Below are 17,712 nucleotides of genomic sequence, written 5' to 3' on the forward strand. Positions count from 1 at the left end.
TTTTTTCTGTTTTCAGAAGAAGCCAAAATATTTGATGTTTTACGGTGGATTTGTTGGTTACAAAATGAATTGAAATCCTTTTGCTGAACTCCAGTGACAGATTCTAACAATACTGTTTAGGCGGTTTCTGTCCTTTAACATGAGGCTGTGAAACCAACAGATAAAGGAAAAGGTCAGGAGACTGCAGTTTGGGAGCTATTTGTGCCTGTTAAACTCAGTGATAAATATACATACTATAACTATGAACGCTTTCTGAATTTCTTTTATTAGTTAATGTTGCTATCTTTTATGTCTTTAATGAACAGTGACGATCAGAGATAGAAAGGAAAGGCACGAGAGAGAGAGAGAGGGGACATGACAGATTTGGCTAATATAGCAATTTAATATAGCAATTTAATATAGCAATATCATTTTTGTCATCATAATTGTAAAAATAGTAGACACAAGGACTCTGCTCATGCCAAGAAAGTACCAGATAAAAAATGTGTCTGTAATAGTTGGTGGATTACAGTTATGTTAAATCTGACAAAACTCACTGCAGCACCTAAAATTAGAACTGCTTCTTTTGTTCAAGAAGACCATTTTATCATAAAAATGAACGAGGATATAATCCCTTTGTAGTGAGTACATATATTCTTCTCGATGCATGGTGAATTGTGTGAATGGGATTTAGAAAGCCGGTACTTGAACCACAGCAACAGCTGTTTCTGCATACCCACTGTGACAAGATGGCATGGGATTGTACAGCATCTGTATTTGTCTGGGTAATCGTTAGCATATGATAACATACTTCAAAGCAAACAACTGGACTTCATCCACATCCTTTTTTGTTTGGGGCTTATACCCTCGTGCTATAATATCTGCATATTTCCAGCTGTGCATTTGCTTTCATTCCAACAATGGTAATTAAAGACCAGCAAATATTTCTAAGCCAGTGAATTTTGGATGAAGCTCCGTTTTACATACATTTTATAGCACAATACCTTTTGTAAGTCAAGGCTTGGGTATTGTTGTTAGTAATCTGTTTTCTGTTGCTTCTCTATTTCTTTTTCATGATTCACCATTGTATCTAATTCAATGGCAAAATTGACTGGCAGCTTTAAAGCCACCTAACTTCGATGTTTGACCCTTGAAAAATAGAAAGTCACAATTTTCCAAACCAAATGTATTATTGCATATATCATTTTCTATTTTCACTTCAACTTACTCCAAGTAAAATGAAGGGGAAAAAAATCAATACTGTTTGGAACCTGATGTATCTCTTGAGCCGTGAATTCCCTCTTTCTTGCTTTTATTTTCAGAAGATTTGATTTGATTCTCCTCTTCTATTTTCTTCCACTGTCGCTTTACACTGACATTTACACATGTGCAGTGTGTCCAAGCTTCGAGCAAGCAGGTACTCATTTTTAATTTATATGTATTGGTTTGTCCCATCCATCATTTTGACCTGCAGACCACCTTCATAAATATCATATGGAGTTGTCTTCACGTAGTCACTGTTATGTATTCACATCACCTCTGTGACACCCTTCAGGACAGGCCTTTCCTTGTCATCTGACAAGAGCTTCACTGACATATGTCACATTTCATGGTAATGCTATCATGGTCTTTGCTGGCATTTGGTTATGAGACTCAAACAGGTTTTCCCTCAGTGGAGGCTTCTGTTAATGGCAGCTGGTCTAAGATTTCACTTGTTGTGGGGTGCAAAATGGTGATAAGCTTTGACAAATGGTAATTACTCTAACCTTAATGCTTAGTCCCTGACCTTCTCCAGCAGGAATACATGTTTATTCCAGCATTGAAACAGGAACACGCTTTTAACCAATGAATTCTCCTGAGACACTAAACTCATCAGCCAGGCCTCAAAAGGACCTTGCAACTGTAAGGTTAGATTCGGTCGCTTTAATGGGCCTTTATCTTACTCTATATCCCCCATCACACTTGCTGTTTGCTGGCTTCAGGGGCAAAGAAAATCAATGGATAGTTATAAGTGGGGATTGTCACTGTAGTGCAGCAATTCACTTTAGATGGTTGTCACACGAGGTATCAGACAGTAAATGACTTTGACATTTTCCTTTAGGTACTGTGTATGTGCTTTCAGCTTGCAGTTTAACTGTATAGTACGCAGGAGTTGGGCATTCAGTGGTTTACACTCATGACTCTTAATTGTACAGCATATGCAATGCCTATGGTGTTTGCAAGTTTTGAAGACCAGCTGATACACTTGCAATTTGTAATTCATTCTGTACTGTGGTCAGCTTGACTTTCTGCTAAAGATTCAGTCAGTCATTGTTGCTAGTTGCTAACTGTGTCTGTCACTGTGCTTTTTGATGCTGAGCAGGTAATGCACATAGAATTTTTAGAGATCCTTTGGGGAATACAGCGACAAGCAATGAGTTGCATTGCTAGAAACACAAAACATTGTTTCACTATAGTACTGCATGCCTGGCATGCACTCCTCTCCTCTCTTGCACCATGCATTGTGTTCTAGCGCAATAGATGGAATTGCGCCAGACAGCTATGTTGAGCCTAATCTCACTGGTCCATAAAGTCTGTGGGAGCTGTCTGTAGGCTCATCACTACGAGCGCCTCCTTCCTAACAATGTATAACATCCTATTTTATTGTTCCCATAGAATGAGCTTGAGTCCACCTTGTTAAACTACCATGTTTCTACAGTAGCCTAGAATGGACAAACTATGGACCAGCTCTAGATAGCGACTTGCATGCATATAGTCACCTTAATTTTGTCCTTCATGCTAAAAAGATAGATAGATAGATAGATAGATAGATAGATAGATAGATAGATAGATAGATAGATAGATAGATTGCTTTATTCATTAGGTAATACCAATAAGGAGCTTTGATATTTTAGGAAAGGGATAGTGCACACCTGAAGATGCCAACCGTCAATTCACTCCTCTGACAGAGCATCAGGAAAATAAGTTCCCAGAGGAGGTGACATTCATTACAAACAGCTACAGGCAGAGGGTTGATGGGCTTTTTTCTGATCCTGGCAGATTTCCACCTATACAGTATTCCAGAGGCTTAGATTCTGTTGACGTGAGATTTTTACCAACAAGATTTTCATTTTGTGAGAATAAATCTGGAAGGGTTGTTGTGTTTATCGTATTTACAGACCTACAATAACTCAGGAGAAATGTTTATCTTTCACCCGGCTGCCCCATGACCAGAAAAAAGTATAAAGGGAAAACAGTCCCCTCGCCTAACTGAGTCGCTATCTGTGCAGATTTTATTTTTAGTTTCAAATCATTTGGCATGCCATATGCATCGCTGGAATGATAAATATGTTCTTATTTACTTACTACTTAATTAATCTTCCAGGATAACAGAGAATTTAAATATAAATATTAGGTCACCTTGTGTTTTTTTCTCTAATCCATCATGCATGAGTCTCTAGCCAGTCAGACAGTGAATGACAGCTAATTAAATCTCACCATCCATTGTGGAAATAAAGATTTTAATGATCTGTTGCTGCCTGAACCAAACTTAGCAAAGATTAGCACAGAGCAGCTTTGGGGATGGTCTGGCATCTGGCACAGATAACATTAGTGTAATTGAATACATCACATACGTTGGCCACCTGACATTTCCATTAGTTCTGTGTGAGATGTTACCTGTTCACACTAATCACCTCACTGGCTTCGTGGTGGTCCACCTGAAACAACAGCCGGCACTCCACAAAAAGCATTCTTCTCTGGTGCGTTTCTCTGAGCTCAAGACAACAAAGATGTGTTTCATGCTCTGCTTTTGTACCATCACAGGACGACAATGTTCAGCCTGCAGCTTCTGCATTCTCAGAGGAGATAATTGAGAGGAAAAACTGCAAAGCTGTTGGAACACAGCAATAAACCCTTTCTCTTCTTTGTTTAGTTTACTGTAAACGAGTATTACTCCAGGTTATAGCAGAGAATTCTGAGCTGTGATTTGTTTTATCACAGGGGATGATAGGATCTGTGCCCAGAAGGAAACTGCCTAGCTCATGAAGCTTGCCCTGGTTAAAAACAACTATTTGAAGTCACCATGAGGTTGTGTGTGTGCATGTAGCAAAGAAGTACATGTACGCAAGGTACATGATGTTCTGCACCTACAAATTATTATTCTTCAGTTGCCCTGCAATTACCAATTAAAGTGTGGTTTTCTATGTATACCCCTAATAGTCACAGTCTAATCTATTACTGTAGGCGTCATGTGTGGATGTTGGACCACCTTTGGTCAGTGTTCTCCATATACCAAACCTGCATGCTGTAAAACTTTTTTTTGTTTTTCTAAAACATGCCTGACATACCTGAAATCAGTTTGCGATAGGAGCCAACATCAGTGACCTGTCTTATATCATACCAGAAAAATTTTTCTTGTAATATATTACGGACCACAGAAATCAGTGCTTGCCGACCATGAATTAAATCGCCCACTTTCCAGATTATTTTCAGATGCAATAGAATGACCCAGAGCTCACCAGCATGCTTACATTTACAGTTTACCTTGAAGGTCAGAAAAACATAGAAACACTTTATCAGTCAGTGTGTTTTTTAAATCAAATGTAACTAATTAGTGAGTTTAGGGTAAATAATTAATACAAAATAAAACACTTTTGTTTTTGTTCCCATTTTTCATGAGTTGAAGTAAAATATCTTTTTTTATGCACACTAAAGATTTTGTGCACAAATGTATTACACTCTGTGTACACGAGTACCTCTCCTTTGCTGAGATAATCCATACACCTGACAGGCATGTTGATATGCTGAACAAACAGCATGACTACGACGTGTCTTGGACTGTTAACAATATAAGACAACTCTGAAAGGTGGAATTAGCTTACCCTGATATTTAAATTAAGACAATAGGTACAAGCCAATCAGAAGGCAATTTATGACTTTGTCATTGTGGTCAAAAAAATATGTATCTGTAGCCCTCTGTGAAATAGCAATAGTTCAGTTTTCTTTTTCAAGATTGCACTGCACGTTTTTATCCTTTCCTCCAACTCATAAAAAATTGAAGAAAAAAAAAGTGTTGCCTTTATATATATTTTTCTGTATTTTTAGAGCTCAGTAATAGACATGAAGGTCCACATAGAGACAGTTAACCCATCTCTCCAGATTATTGGAGTATATTTCTTAGGACCTATGATGCTTAATTGTTCCTTTTGTACGCTATACAATTCTTTTGGTTTGATTTTATGACCCAGAACTGAAATGCTTTGGTTCCTTTTCACCGCTTTCATCAAGCCTGGTTTTAGTAGTCGGCAGAAAAACGTTAATGAGGTGTTGATAGAGACAGAACTAAAAGAGAGTGATTATTGAGTTTAAATTGATAGAAAAGGACAGAAACATGACTTGACATGATTATAATGTTGTTGCTGCATGTGTCAATAAGCAACTCATTTGCCATCAACTTTATAGGATGACAGTGTTATGTTTATAGATTTTTCTGCTGACCCCAAGTGGCCAACAACAACAACAAATTCTAATCATAGGGCTTTAAATTAAACCTTTTAATTACATTCTTTCTACATTGTTGGAAGGTGTATCTACTACAGCACATATTTCTCTCCTCAAGTGTATTGACATTTTGGTGGCGAGGGGCTACAGACTATATAACTCTGCAGTTAATTTACAGCTTAGGCTGAATACATTTATTAATTACATTTTTAAAAAAAGACAAGGAATTTCTTCCACCTAGTAAAGGTTAGACAACTGATCCCCAACAGACATCTTATGAGTTGAGAGCTGACATTTTCTCTCCAAATGGCACCTCCTTTCCACATTTGCATCTGCATAACTACAAGTATCTCTTGTGAAGCTTTGCCGATAGATGGAGCTGTGCATCCTAAGGGCGATGTTTTGTCAGACATGTGAACTTATAGTATGTCAGGTCAGTGTGTTGTTGCAGTGTGTTGGTCAGAGATCCTTTATGGTGTGTGACACACCATTAGTAGTGACTGTGTGATGTCAGGTCAGTGACCACAGCCCATCATGACCACAGACTGGTCCTTACATGGTTTCAGAATGGATGGTGAATACACAGTGTTCAAGAAATATGTTTGTATCATATATAATAGAGGCTGAAGATATTAAGCACAAAGGCTTTTCTGTGGGAACTAACAACATTTTAAAGTAATAATCTAGCAATCTGTATATTAAGGAATGATAAATCCAAGGTTATCTTGAAAGACTTTCACTTTCAAGTGCTCTTTGTTGTTGTTGTTGTTGTTGCTGCTGCAGAGCACTCTATTGAAAATACCATGATCTTTAATATCCTCTTCCATAAATCTACCAGGTTTTGTGTGAAGAAATCACTGCATAATGGTACTAAGATAGCCTAGATGACTAACAGCATCCCATTGAATGCGCTTGCGTTTAGCTATTTGTCTTCTCTGCATCAGTGCAGTCTATTTTCACACTCCTGTATAATGGAGCTGCCTGGGATACAGAAACAAAGAACACGGTTTCCTTCATGCCTAAGATGGTTGATCTAATAGATTCTTACTATAACGCCTCCTAATCAGCTGATTATTCTGCATTTCACCTCTTGTGACACTGACTGGGAGAACAGCCAACTCAACTTTCAAGTTTTAAGGCAGGAATGCCCTTCAACTAAGTCTCCTAAAAGACAAGGAGATGTCAGTTAAAAATAACTCTTTGTTGCCCTGTTGTAAAGGCAAGGCAAGGCAAGGCAAGTTTATTTGTATAGCACAATTTGTACACAAGGCAATTCATAGTGCTTTACAGAGGCAAGGAAAACACTGGACATTAAGACAAGCAATAGAAATTAAAATAAAAATTAAAATTAAAAATGAAAAAAAAAGAGAAGAAAATGTAATTAAAAACATCAGAATGTCATTTAAAATCATTAAAACAGCAAATTTAAAAACAATTTAAAACATTAAACAAATCACAGGATTATGATAAAAAATTCTTTAAAAGAGCTCAGCCATAAGCACGTGAAAAGAGAAAAGTTTTTAACCTGGATTTAAAAGTGCTAAGAGTTGGGGCTGATTTCAGTCCTGCTGGTAGTTTGTTCCAGTTGTGAGCAGCATAACTGCTAAATGCTGCTTCACCGTGTCTGGTTTGAACTCTGTGCAGTGCTCCACTATCTGACCTGAGTAAACACACCATACATTATTCTACAATATAGCTACCATAGTACAGAGAGAAAGAGAGAGTAACCTAACAAGAAATATGATTTTGTAATATTTTATCTGTTGGGATATAAAGACAAAACAACAAATTTACTATTCTTTCTGGTGTATTTTTATTTACCATATTCCTTTTAAGGGACCAGTGTGTAGGATTTAGTGGTATCTGCTGTAATGGTGTAGTTGTTGAACCACCTCGCCTCACCCTCTTCTTCTTAGCTTGAAGAAGAAACTATGATGTTCACTAAATGTGTCCCTATCTAGAGACAGTGTGAAGTGTAGACTGTAGACTCACTGCAAATATAAAGGCTCATTGTAAGGTAACAAAAACATAATGATTCTTATTTTCAGGTGATTATATACTAATGGAAACTTAGATATGCATATTATATTCCAAATAGACCCCATAAATCTTACACAATGGACCTTTAAATTGCTTGACATTTCATAAATTCTCCATTTACATATTTAGCATAGTGTCATAAAGTGAACCTTTGCTGCATAACTAATTTCTCCTAGTCGGACAGTAAGGATAACCTTGAATGTAAAACTAATCATTTATTCACAGCTGAAGAAATGCATCACATCTTATACTCAACTTTCACATTGAAAGCATTGCCATAAGCCTTTTGTACACAGCTATAACATGCATTTATTTGGAACTTCTTCATACAGTAGTTCCATGTCTGAAGCTTTGATGTGCTTCTTTGGTTTATATTTTGACTGCAGGAGTCCAGGTGGAACTACCTGTTTGCCTTCCTGGCGTTGCCAGCAATGCTGCAGCTGTGTGTGCTACCCTTCCTCCCTGAGAGTCCTCGCTACCTGCTGATGGAGAGGAGAGATGAGGCAGGAGCAGAAAGAGGTACTGCATACACTAACAGAAGCACATGTGCCACCCCTTTCACTCGAGCACGTCAGCAGAATATGTCAGAAATACAGTTGTGCTTATTGTATTTTGAGAGCAGCTCTCTCCCCCAAAAATCAAATCCACACACTTCTGGAGCTTAACAAATGTTTCTATAAGGGTAAACATGTCACTGCACCACTGCACAGATTACCATTGCTTTGGTTCAGAGAGATTCAGTGTGCAAACTCTTCACAGTATGTGAACCGTTTTTTTAATTAACAGAACAAAACGTTCTTAACTTTAAACACAAAATATCCTTGCATTCTGAATCGCATTCAGCAGCCATATTACATTTCAAATGTCAGGCAATAAAGAAAGGGAAAAAAAGCCACATTCAGACTGGATATACTGTCTCATGGAGAGGGTTTGCTATTATCTGCTCTAATTAATGATTTTAATCCAGTACTGAGCATGTATGCAGTTTTTCATTCCCTCCCAGTAATAATTACAGCCACAATTACTTACTGTCTTCAGTGAACTCACTAGTCCTTCTGTAATCTAAACCCCTTCCAGAATGATGTCCTTGTATGTTAAAGTGGATCACTACGTTTTTTCATCCAGAACAGCTGCATGTCCTGCTTTTCTTTTTTCTTTTCAACAGCTCAGTGTAGAATGGTGTGAAAATAGGTATTCTCTTCAGAGACCTGTTTTTAGCACATATTTGTGTACATTTTGGCAAATGGTACCATTACATTTATGCCAAGTTTGCAATTAGCAGTTAGGCAGTGTTTCATTACAAGTACTACATCACCTAATTCTTTAATATTGGAAAAAGATAAAGATGTTCTAAAGTGCCCTTTTTTAATTTATGGATGTATAGCAGTGGTGAATGTGGGAGATAAGCATAACCATAATTCATAAATATCAAGGGATGATAACCTCTCCCAAACCCCATTATTTTGGAGCCTAAGTGTAATCATGCCTTAAACTACTGTACTGTAAGTTGCTCTCTTGCATCCTCTCGCCCAACAAACGTTTTTAGATTGCAGAGACTTCATCGGAGTAACTTGAGTATGATCCTGTTTAACGTTAAAATGCTGTGATACCAGAAGAAACAGCATGGGGTAGAGGCAAGGCTCAATCTGCATGTGTAAATGATGCATGTAGAAAAATGTGACGTCAGATAAGACTTTGATCAGTTTTGTCTCCTGGGTGATGCGTTTTTTTGATGTCTGTGTCTATCTGTTATGGATAGGAAGGTTTGGTTGTTTGTGTTGTGTTGTGAGATCTGTACACAAGTTCAGCACAGTTCAGCCATGAATTTTACTCTTCAGTACTGATTATTTTAGCAAATAAATCAGATGATTTGGTTTGACTTGCTCCTGACATGATGTAATTTTCTGACAATGTTACAAAAAATGCATACATATAAGGGAAACTTGCTCGCCAGTGGTAAAACAACATTAACACAAATAAGAAACATTTATTTCAACTTCATGACATGTAGTTATAATTGATTAAACTGTCACAAGAGCATGTGAGACATTATGATACCTTGGTGGTGTCTCTCCACTTGTCTAATTCATTTGAAGAGAATAACCTATTAACGATATCTGACAGAAACATAATGAGAAGAATCAAGAATAATACATAATGCTTTGCAACAGGTCTCCCTCACAGAGCAGGTTTTGGCACAGAATATACTGTACCAAACTGAATTAATGAGGAAAATGTGATTTACTCAGCTTGAGGGCAATGTCCATGTAGTAGAAATCAGAAAATTGGACCAAACTTAGTCCAACATTGTTTTGTGTAGGAGTAGAAACATGATAGATGTTATGATGATGTAGGTGTTTGGTCTAAAAACAGCTCTGTGTTAAAACAAAGAAATGTCTGCATTGGTAGGACAATTGCTTCAGATACCACTTAGACATGAAATAGGATTGGCAAAGTCCAATTTAAGCAACAGATCGCTGAGTTTGAAGTAATAAGCAGTTTATAATACAATGAGACACTGTTTACGACTGTGGAAAATGATCACATCTGCAATTATTTAGCAGCTTTGCATAATAATTGTAGATGACTGCAGATTAAAACATCAACCAAAAGATCCCCTCAAAGCTTTAGACGTGGAACTACTATACAAAGAAGCTGGACAAAACAGCTGTTGTATAATGCTCCATGGAGTAACTGCAATTTTTTTTGTCTTTTGTCAGAATGTCTCTGTCATAAACCGTAGAAATATGGTGTTTGTGTTACAAAGAAATCTATCAGGAATGTGCGTTTTGACAGATTAGATTAGAAAATAAGAAAAGAAAAAATCAATTCTGGTTCTTACAGTTGTCGTCCTATTCAGATAAATGAGGGGGCGGCCATTCTTTTCGTAATGTTGGAATACATATCACATCTTACAAATTATCTCATCTGTGTGTGATTGTCCACATCAAACGAATACAAATGAAATAAAAAAATATATTGCATGTATTTAAAGTCTTGGTAAGATGTAAATTTAGTTCAGACATACAGTATTTATGCATATTGGAAAGGTGTTTTACCTTTTCTTTTTAATGCGTTTCATGATAAATACCTTTAATGGTGTCTCTTTGAAAAGGAGTACTTTATTAGCGCACTTTCTCGTTTTGCATTCTGTCTAATTTGTTTATAGCTGTGCCCACCAAATAAAAAAATTCAACCTTGAGTCTTGCTCAAAGAGAACTGAGCAAGTAGAAAACTTAAGAAAACAACCACACGTTGACAACCATAATAAAAGTTATGCTCATTAATCTGAATCTATTTAAATGCTAAACTTACTGTCTTGTGTTAACACAGTGGTTGAAAAGATGTGTTACCAGTTACCAGCAGTAGACGACTGGTGACAAAGACTGGCTGTGTGCAAGGCTCCTTGAGAAACAGATGTGGTTGGTGAAAGGACATCCTGCCCAAGCTCTTCCCCACGTCCTCCCAACTACTGCCAGCCAACAATTTGCTGGCATGAGTGTGAACAGTGCTCCAGATCCATGTTTTTGGCTTGTGTTACAGTGCTGCCGTTGAGGAATTGCTGTCAGCACATACAAATCTTTAGGGGTGGCCCTGTAGTGTCCTATTATCATCATACAGTGTCAGACAGGAACAGTATGTTCTCTTGCACCCCATCTCGCCTCTTGTCATGTCGCATATCTGCAGTGGTCCTGCCCTCCATTTAAAGGTTACAGAGGGTAAGGATGAGATAGCTTTGTATACTAAAGGCTGTCAGAGTGATTGCCAAACTGCACTCAATTTTGTGTTTGCCTTGACTATAGTGCATTCAGAATTTTCTGAGTGTATCTCTTTTTTTTCCAGCACTAGCTTACCAATGAATACCAAGCACAAATTTACTTTTTCCAGCACTAGCTTACCAATGAATACCAAGCACAAATTTACTTTTTATTGTGCCAAGATCAAGCATTTCAGTATGTGCTTGTTTTTTTTTATCTTTTTATCTTTTCTCTGCAGTTGTTGTTGTCACAATATCACAGTGTTGCCAAGGTCACTGGTCTCTGACTTACAGTAAGGCGTGAGATTGAATCCAGCAGTTTTATTACTTTTTTGGCTTGCGGTTTGTGTACGAGTTCAGACATATTGGACTCCCTGCAAATAAGTTTGCTTGACACTTTTTTCCCTTTCACTCCATTCGTCAAATAATCTTACTGATGCTATATGGTCTATCACTTTTACGCATTTGTAGAAACACTTTTTAAAAGTCATCATATGGTACTCAATAGGCAGGCTCAATTAAAGCATAAGACTGTTAGTAACAAATCCCATGAGTAAAAACCCTTATTTTTCACAAACTAACTGATTCTGAGCCTGATTGCCTGAAAGTCCTGTTAAAAATGTTTTTAGCCTGAATTGTTGAAATGATATGAATGATAGATTAACTGGGAGAATAGATCTGTAGTCCCTCTTTTGATTGTACAGATTGTTACAGCATGAAGGGTTTTCCATGACAAAAAAGGAAGGTCTGACTAAGTAGAGAGCTCTTTAACCAGACAACAGCCAAGTTTAATTTTGGCCTGTCATAGCGAGTGAAATGCTGTCACTGTCTGTGTAAAAGGAGAGAAGCGCTGTGCTTCACTAGCAGGCTGAAGTGGACAAAAGACAGTAAAGACAAGGAGGAAAAGATTGGAGTTTATATTTTCATATCTTTTAAATAAGCCTGGATCGGTTGCAATATTGACACTTATGATCGGTGTGGGACATTTCCATCAAAAAACAAATTAATAAGCGACGCTATACCACTGGTTTACATGTTTATTCCTTACCATGAAAATGACTGTCAATCCCAAATCACAGGTATAAGCATAACAACTTATCAGTGCATAATATGTATTTATGAAGTTTATTAATCCTTAGGTGAAAATACACAGACATGCAAGAAGTAAATAGACACCTTTAATTTGAATTTGAATGAAGGTGTCTATTTGCTTCTTGCATGTCTGTGTAGTTCCCAACAAATACACAATTTACTCTCATGTGAGTAACATTAACCCAAATCTACTGTGCCCAGCTGCTTTAGGAAATTATTCAGCCTTTTTAAACATGAAGCAATATCCTTTTTTATTTTAATAAAACAATAACACCATCAACTAGGATCTAATGGGCTAATGAGCCACAGACAGAATAGGGAAACTGCTGTATAGTCTGGAACCATTGTGAGGCAGACTGTACTGTACATCCTTTATTTTGGTTACCTTGTGAAACTTGTTAACAATGAAAAAATATATAGAATAAGCCCATCATAACCTGTACATTTAAGCAACAATGCCTCCATGATAACCCTCTATGCAGTCCCTTTGAGACAGCCAACTGCTTCAAAAAAGGGTTTCTGTTCCCACAATAACAGAATCTTTTTCTCAAACAGTCTGTCAGGCTGTTAATGTAACACTGTGAGTGCTGAAGCCACAATAGTGACATAAAGTCCTGCTGTCAACCTGCAGAGAAAATGAAATGGGTCTCCTCCATGGGGACAATGCCACTGTTGCACATCCCACCACCATCATATAAACATCAAGTCAAGCCATTGACATTGACAGCCCCAGTATGGCTCGGGATTAAATCATCTTCCCATATTTTCTACCAGCAGGGACAGAAACATGAATACTCATTTCCATGCACTAATTTGGATTATAATTACATTGACGAAAGATCTCATGGTGGGCACCTTATTCTAGTAACAGCATGATGGCTGTTGTCTCATGTTTACAAGAGTCTGAATTTATGCCGTGATCAAATCAAGCTTCAGTTTTACAAAGCATTTTACAAACTATAGCTGGCGGTGTTCTCTTGTTCATGTTCCGGGGGTTAGAGTTAGAAACATCAGCTGCTGAAATCAGCATCTGATTTCATCTTAGGAATAAAAAACATGAGACTTCTGTGTACTTCACAGCAGTAATGAGGTGGTGGAGGTGCTTGTTTCGCACATTTGATGACACTCAAAGGGCCACTAGAAAGGTGAAATATCTAACATGCTGCTGCTGAGTACTGCACTTGCACACAGTTATGCCACATCATGTGATGTATATCACCTCTGTACATGTCCATCTCATGAATAATATTTTAGACAAAAGGACATTCTGTTGTGGCACACTAATGAGTTTCAGGCTTTTACTTTGACTTGTATTTTAACTGTCTTTTGTATTTTCTGACACTTAAAATATCAGAATCCTGACAAGTGTACTGTAGCTTCAATGGGGCTCACATGTACACAGACACACACAGTCTTCATGCCATACAAATGTCAGTCCTTGGACCATAGTCACATCAGTATCAGCCAGCTCCCGCATCCTAATGACCTGCTTTTACTCTCTGTTGGTGTGAAGAGACTTGTTATTCCGGGTCATGTCCTTAACCTGTTTCCACCTCGACTTCCCATAACCCAGGGAGTCACCTTTACAGGAGAAGGGATTATAGGGAGGGACATGTCTCTACACTCACTTATTCCCTCTAGTCCATCGCATTCAAGTAGCACAGGTTAAAATGACCTTCAGCTGGCCAAGCTGCGAATGAGAAGAAACTAGAAACCTCGACACCTGTGCACATACAAATATAACGTGTGTGTTTCTGGTTTGAACCTTGTTTTCCCCTCTGATTGAGACAAGAATAGGTTTTCTTGCAGAGGGTTTGAAAAAGTCAGCATTTTCATCATGAAATTTGCCATAAATATTAGATGATATGGATTATTGGTGTCTGTGGCCAATAAATACAACTCATTGGCAGACAGAGTGTCATCGGCATTTCAGTAAAATAACTGATGAATTATGTATCCCGGAGGAAGCATTTAAATTGAAAACATGACAGGACAAAAATTTCGCCTGAACTTACAGGCACCCAGTGACATTTTCTTTTTGACAAACAACTGAATTCAATTTAGATTCACTGTTCTCATCAAACTCATGGTGTCTATCTGTTTTTGCAAAAAGTGTTGACTGCATTTCATTCCCATTAAACATGAACAAATTCTTCACATTTTTCACAATAGTCTATAAAAACAGAACTAGGACCCACTCCAAACAGTGTTCATCATTACGCTACTCGAACTGAAGCAGGCTCAACCTTGTAATGCTAGGTTGTTGGGAAGCGGGGCTAAATAATGCTCCAAGTGTAGCAAAGATTTTGTGATGTAAAATCTTGCATGGTGTTTTTCAAAGGAGTCCTTTGACCTCTCATCTCTACATATCTGAATGAAACTGGCTTTCATGGATACCTACAACTCAACAGACATGCCTTCTTTGTGCTAATCCCATGCAGCTTTGGACAAAAAACATGTCTTTGTATTTGAATTTTGTAGTTTTCAGAAGAAAAGTGCTCACTATCCAAATCATGGCATAGCATTTTTTTTCATGGATTTCCTCAAGGTCTTGACAATTATTGATACTTTTTTAGTGGGCAAAATCTTTTGTACCAGTTCTGTGTATTAAATGGCATCAACTCTAACCCTAACCCTGACCCCAAAATTACTGCAACAATGTACAAGACAAAATAGTTATAATGTGTAAAGTTTTTATAGACTCTAAATGTTGTAAATGTAATATTTCAATAGGCACCTCAATAAAACATTGCATGTTCAATTAATTTTCAGTTGTTCATTTTATGAAAAGAATTGTGAAAACAAACACTGTGAAATTAAAAACACTTAATTGAGCCATTATGACTCATCTGAATTCTCACAGAGTACAGTTTGAGAGTGTATAAATAAACAAAGCCATGAAATGTAACCAATAAATCCACATATTCTGTTAAAAAAATGATCCCTTATTTATGAGGTCCTGGAATTTATAGAGACATTCACGCAAATCTATATAATATGCAGATATAATATACCAGTATTCCATATCAAATTTTATAAATTTAAGGTTAAATTACTGACAGTTTACTCAACTCATATAGACAACTGAAGCTGCAGAAAACAGGTTTAGCTCTTATTTTAGTCTAAATGGGTGTTGTTACTGTGGAATAAATTTTCCATTTCTTTGATCTCAGCATGATGGTTGTTTTTTTAGGCCTTGTATGCCCACCTTTTTTTTAAATTTGTGGATATTTTTAACACACTGTGTGTGTGTGTGTCTGTCTGTCAGCCTTCCAGAGGTTTTTGGGAAAGAAGGATGTGTCCCAGGAGCTGGAAGAGGTCCATGCAGAAGCTCGAGCTCAGGACAACCTACAGACCGCCTCTGTGTTACAGCTGCTAAAGAACCCAGCTGTTCGCTGGCAACTCATCACCATCATCACCACTATGGCCTGTTATCAGCTCTGTGGCCTCAATGCTGTAAGATGCAACCCTTATTGCACCTGTCCTTTCTGCTATCCTTCATTGCATTATATTTATTATACATAAAAACTGATGAGGTTCAGACAAAAAAAAAAATGCATATGCATAGTTTCAGTACAAGTTGCAGGGCAAACATTCTGTTTTTCAGCCAGACACTTTTCTTGAAAATAATCTGTCATACCTCAACACTGTCAGTCAGTTTTGTGTCTTGGTGGACTGATTTGAACAAGTGCCATGGCAGGAAAGTGGAGTGGTTCCTCTTGTACTTGAGAGCCATTGTGTTTTGTCTATTGATCGTAGGAAGTGTTATCCCAGGTAAACAGTGCTATATACTTAAAGCTGCATTATTTTATTTATTTATTTTTTACCCCTAAGGGCATCAAAAGAAGCTGAAGACACTTTAAGTACATACTGTACTTCTATAGCACCTTTTCAGTCTTGAGGTTCTATATATCTTGTTCACCCATTCACACACACATTCATACACTGATGGCATTGACTGCCATGCAAAGTGCCACCTGTTTATGAGTTTTTAGGAGCTAATCATTTATATGCAATCAAACACTGATGGCACAGCCTTAAGGAGCAATTTTGGGTTCAGTATCTTGCATACGGACACTGTGACATACAGAGTGGTGGAGTCAGCTATCGAGTCACCAATCATCTGATTAGTGGACGAGATAGCGGACGACCTGCTGTACCCCCTGACAACAACACCGTTGTTACCTTGTAGAGTTGTCATGGTGAACATTCAGCAAATATGGAATAACATTAGCATTTATTTGGAATGCCAGTCCAATATGTAGCCATCTGTCTGCCATTGGTGCTAGTGGGTTCATCAGATTAGTTTTCCTGAAAACAGTGTTTGCTACTGCTGCTGAATGAGGTCAATGAAAATGAAAGCTGGCAGTTAAGTTGCGGGCCAGAAAATGAAAACAGTGAGCTGAAAGACACTAAAACGTAATATAGAGCTCATGGGAACTACAGAGCTAAAGTGAAAATTCACTGAGTGTTTGTCACTATGAGCAACCTCTGGCCTGGTTCACCCTCCCACTGGAGCTGTAGTCAAACATAACACTTTCCTTGACTGCTCCATGAGCTTTTATTGAGCCGAGAAACAGCGTTTGCTTCCTGTAGCATCAGTCAGCTTGACACATTGCTGACTAAAAGAGTATACATAAAGACATGGACATTTAAGTGCTATTTTGTGTGTGAGCAGAGAGATTTAAAAAAATGTCAGAATAAGCAGAAGCATTTCTAACTCTTGTGTAGTTTAACAATCACCAGGCAGGTAGGAGTGCATCACAAAGAATTACAGGTCTGACAGTTAACTGCAGAAATGCTTGGATGTGGTGTCACATCACACAATCACAGTCCTCTCAGTGACAAAAAATCAATACCGCTACAGCCCTGCTCATCAGTGCATCAGGTGTAGTAACATATTGCATTGTGTCCTCCTGGGCCTGTGCATGTACAGGTGTGACCCCCATATTACACAGAAAAATAAACTTTATTTATTTATTTATTTTTAAATCATCATAAAATAAGAGCTCTTAAACAACCAGCCTCTGGCAGTGAGAGTGGATCAGCCTCTCTTTAGGTTTATGCTCAGCACTGCTGTGCATGAGAACCCGTGGGCATGGAGAAGTCACTGTGAGTCACTCTGTCCTGTGTACTTTGTTGACGGGAAGAGATGTTTAACCATCCTCCACCTGCTGTGTTGCATTGCACTTGGTGGGTTGGTAATGAGTGTTGTCCAATTATGGGGACCTACTGTCTTGGTCTTGGGCATACAGATACCAAGAATACCCCTGCATGAGGAGAGGAGTTGCTGCTTATTGCTGCCATCCACCACTTAAAAGAAGAAGTATGACTATAACAGTGAGCTGAGAAAAAAACACTTC

At 37.9% G+C, this 17,712-nt stretch overlaps 1 protein-coding gene across 7 annotated transcripts in view; it reads left to right on the forward strand.

Moving 5' to 3' along the window:
- The window catches only part of slc2a9l2 (solute carrier family 2 member 9, like 2), a 122,785-nt gene that overhangs the window by 26,247 nt on the left and 78,826 nt on the right, over nt 1-17,712 (forward strand). For all 7 annotated transcript variants that reach the window (XM_027279023.1, XM_027279017.1, XM_027279018.1 and 4 more), the window contains 2 exons: nt 7,887-8,019; nt 15,618-15,805. In XM_027279023.1, coding sequence (XP_027134824.1) covers nt 7,887-8,019; nt 15,618-15,805 — 321 coding nt within the window. The remainder of the gene's footprint in view (nt 1-7,886; nt 8,020-15,617; nt 15,806-17,712) is intronic.

The sequence above is a fragment of the Larimichthys crocea genome, chromosome VI, assembly GCF_000972845.2.
Source record: "Larimichthys crocea isolate SSNF chromosome VI, L_crocea_2.0, whole genome shotgun sequence".
Lineage (NCBI taxonomy): Eukaryota > Metazoa > Chordata > Actinopteri > Sciaenidae > Larimichthys > Larimichthys crocea.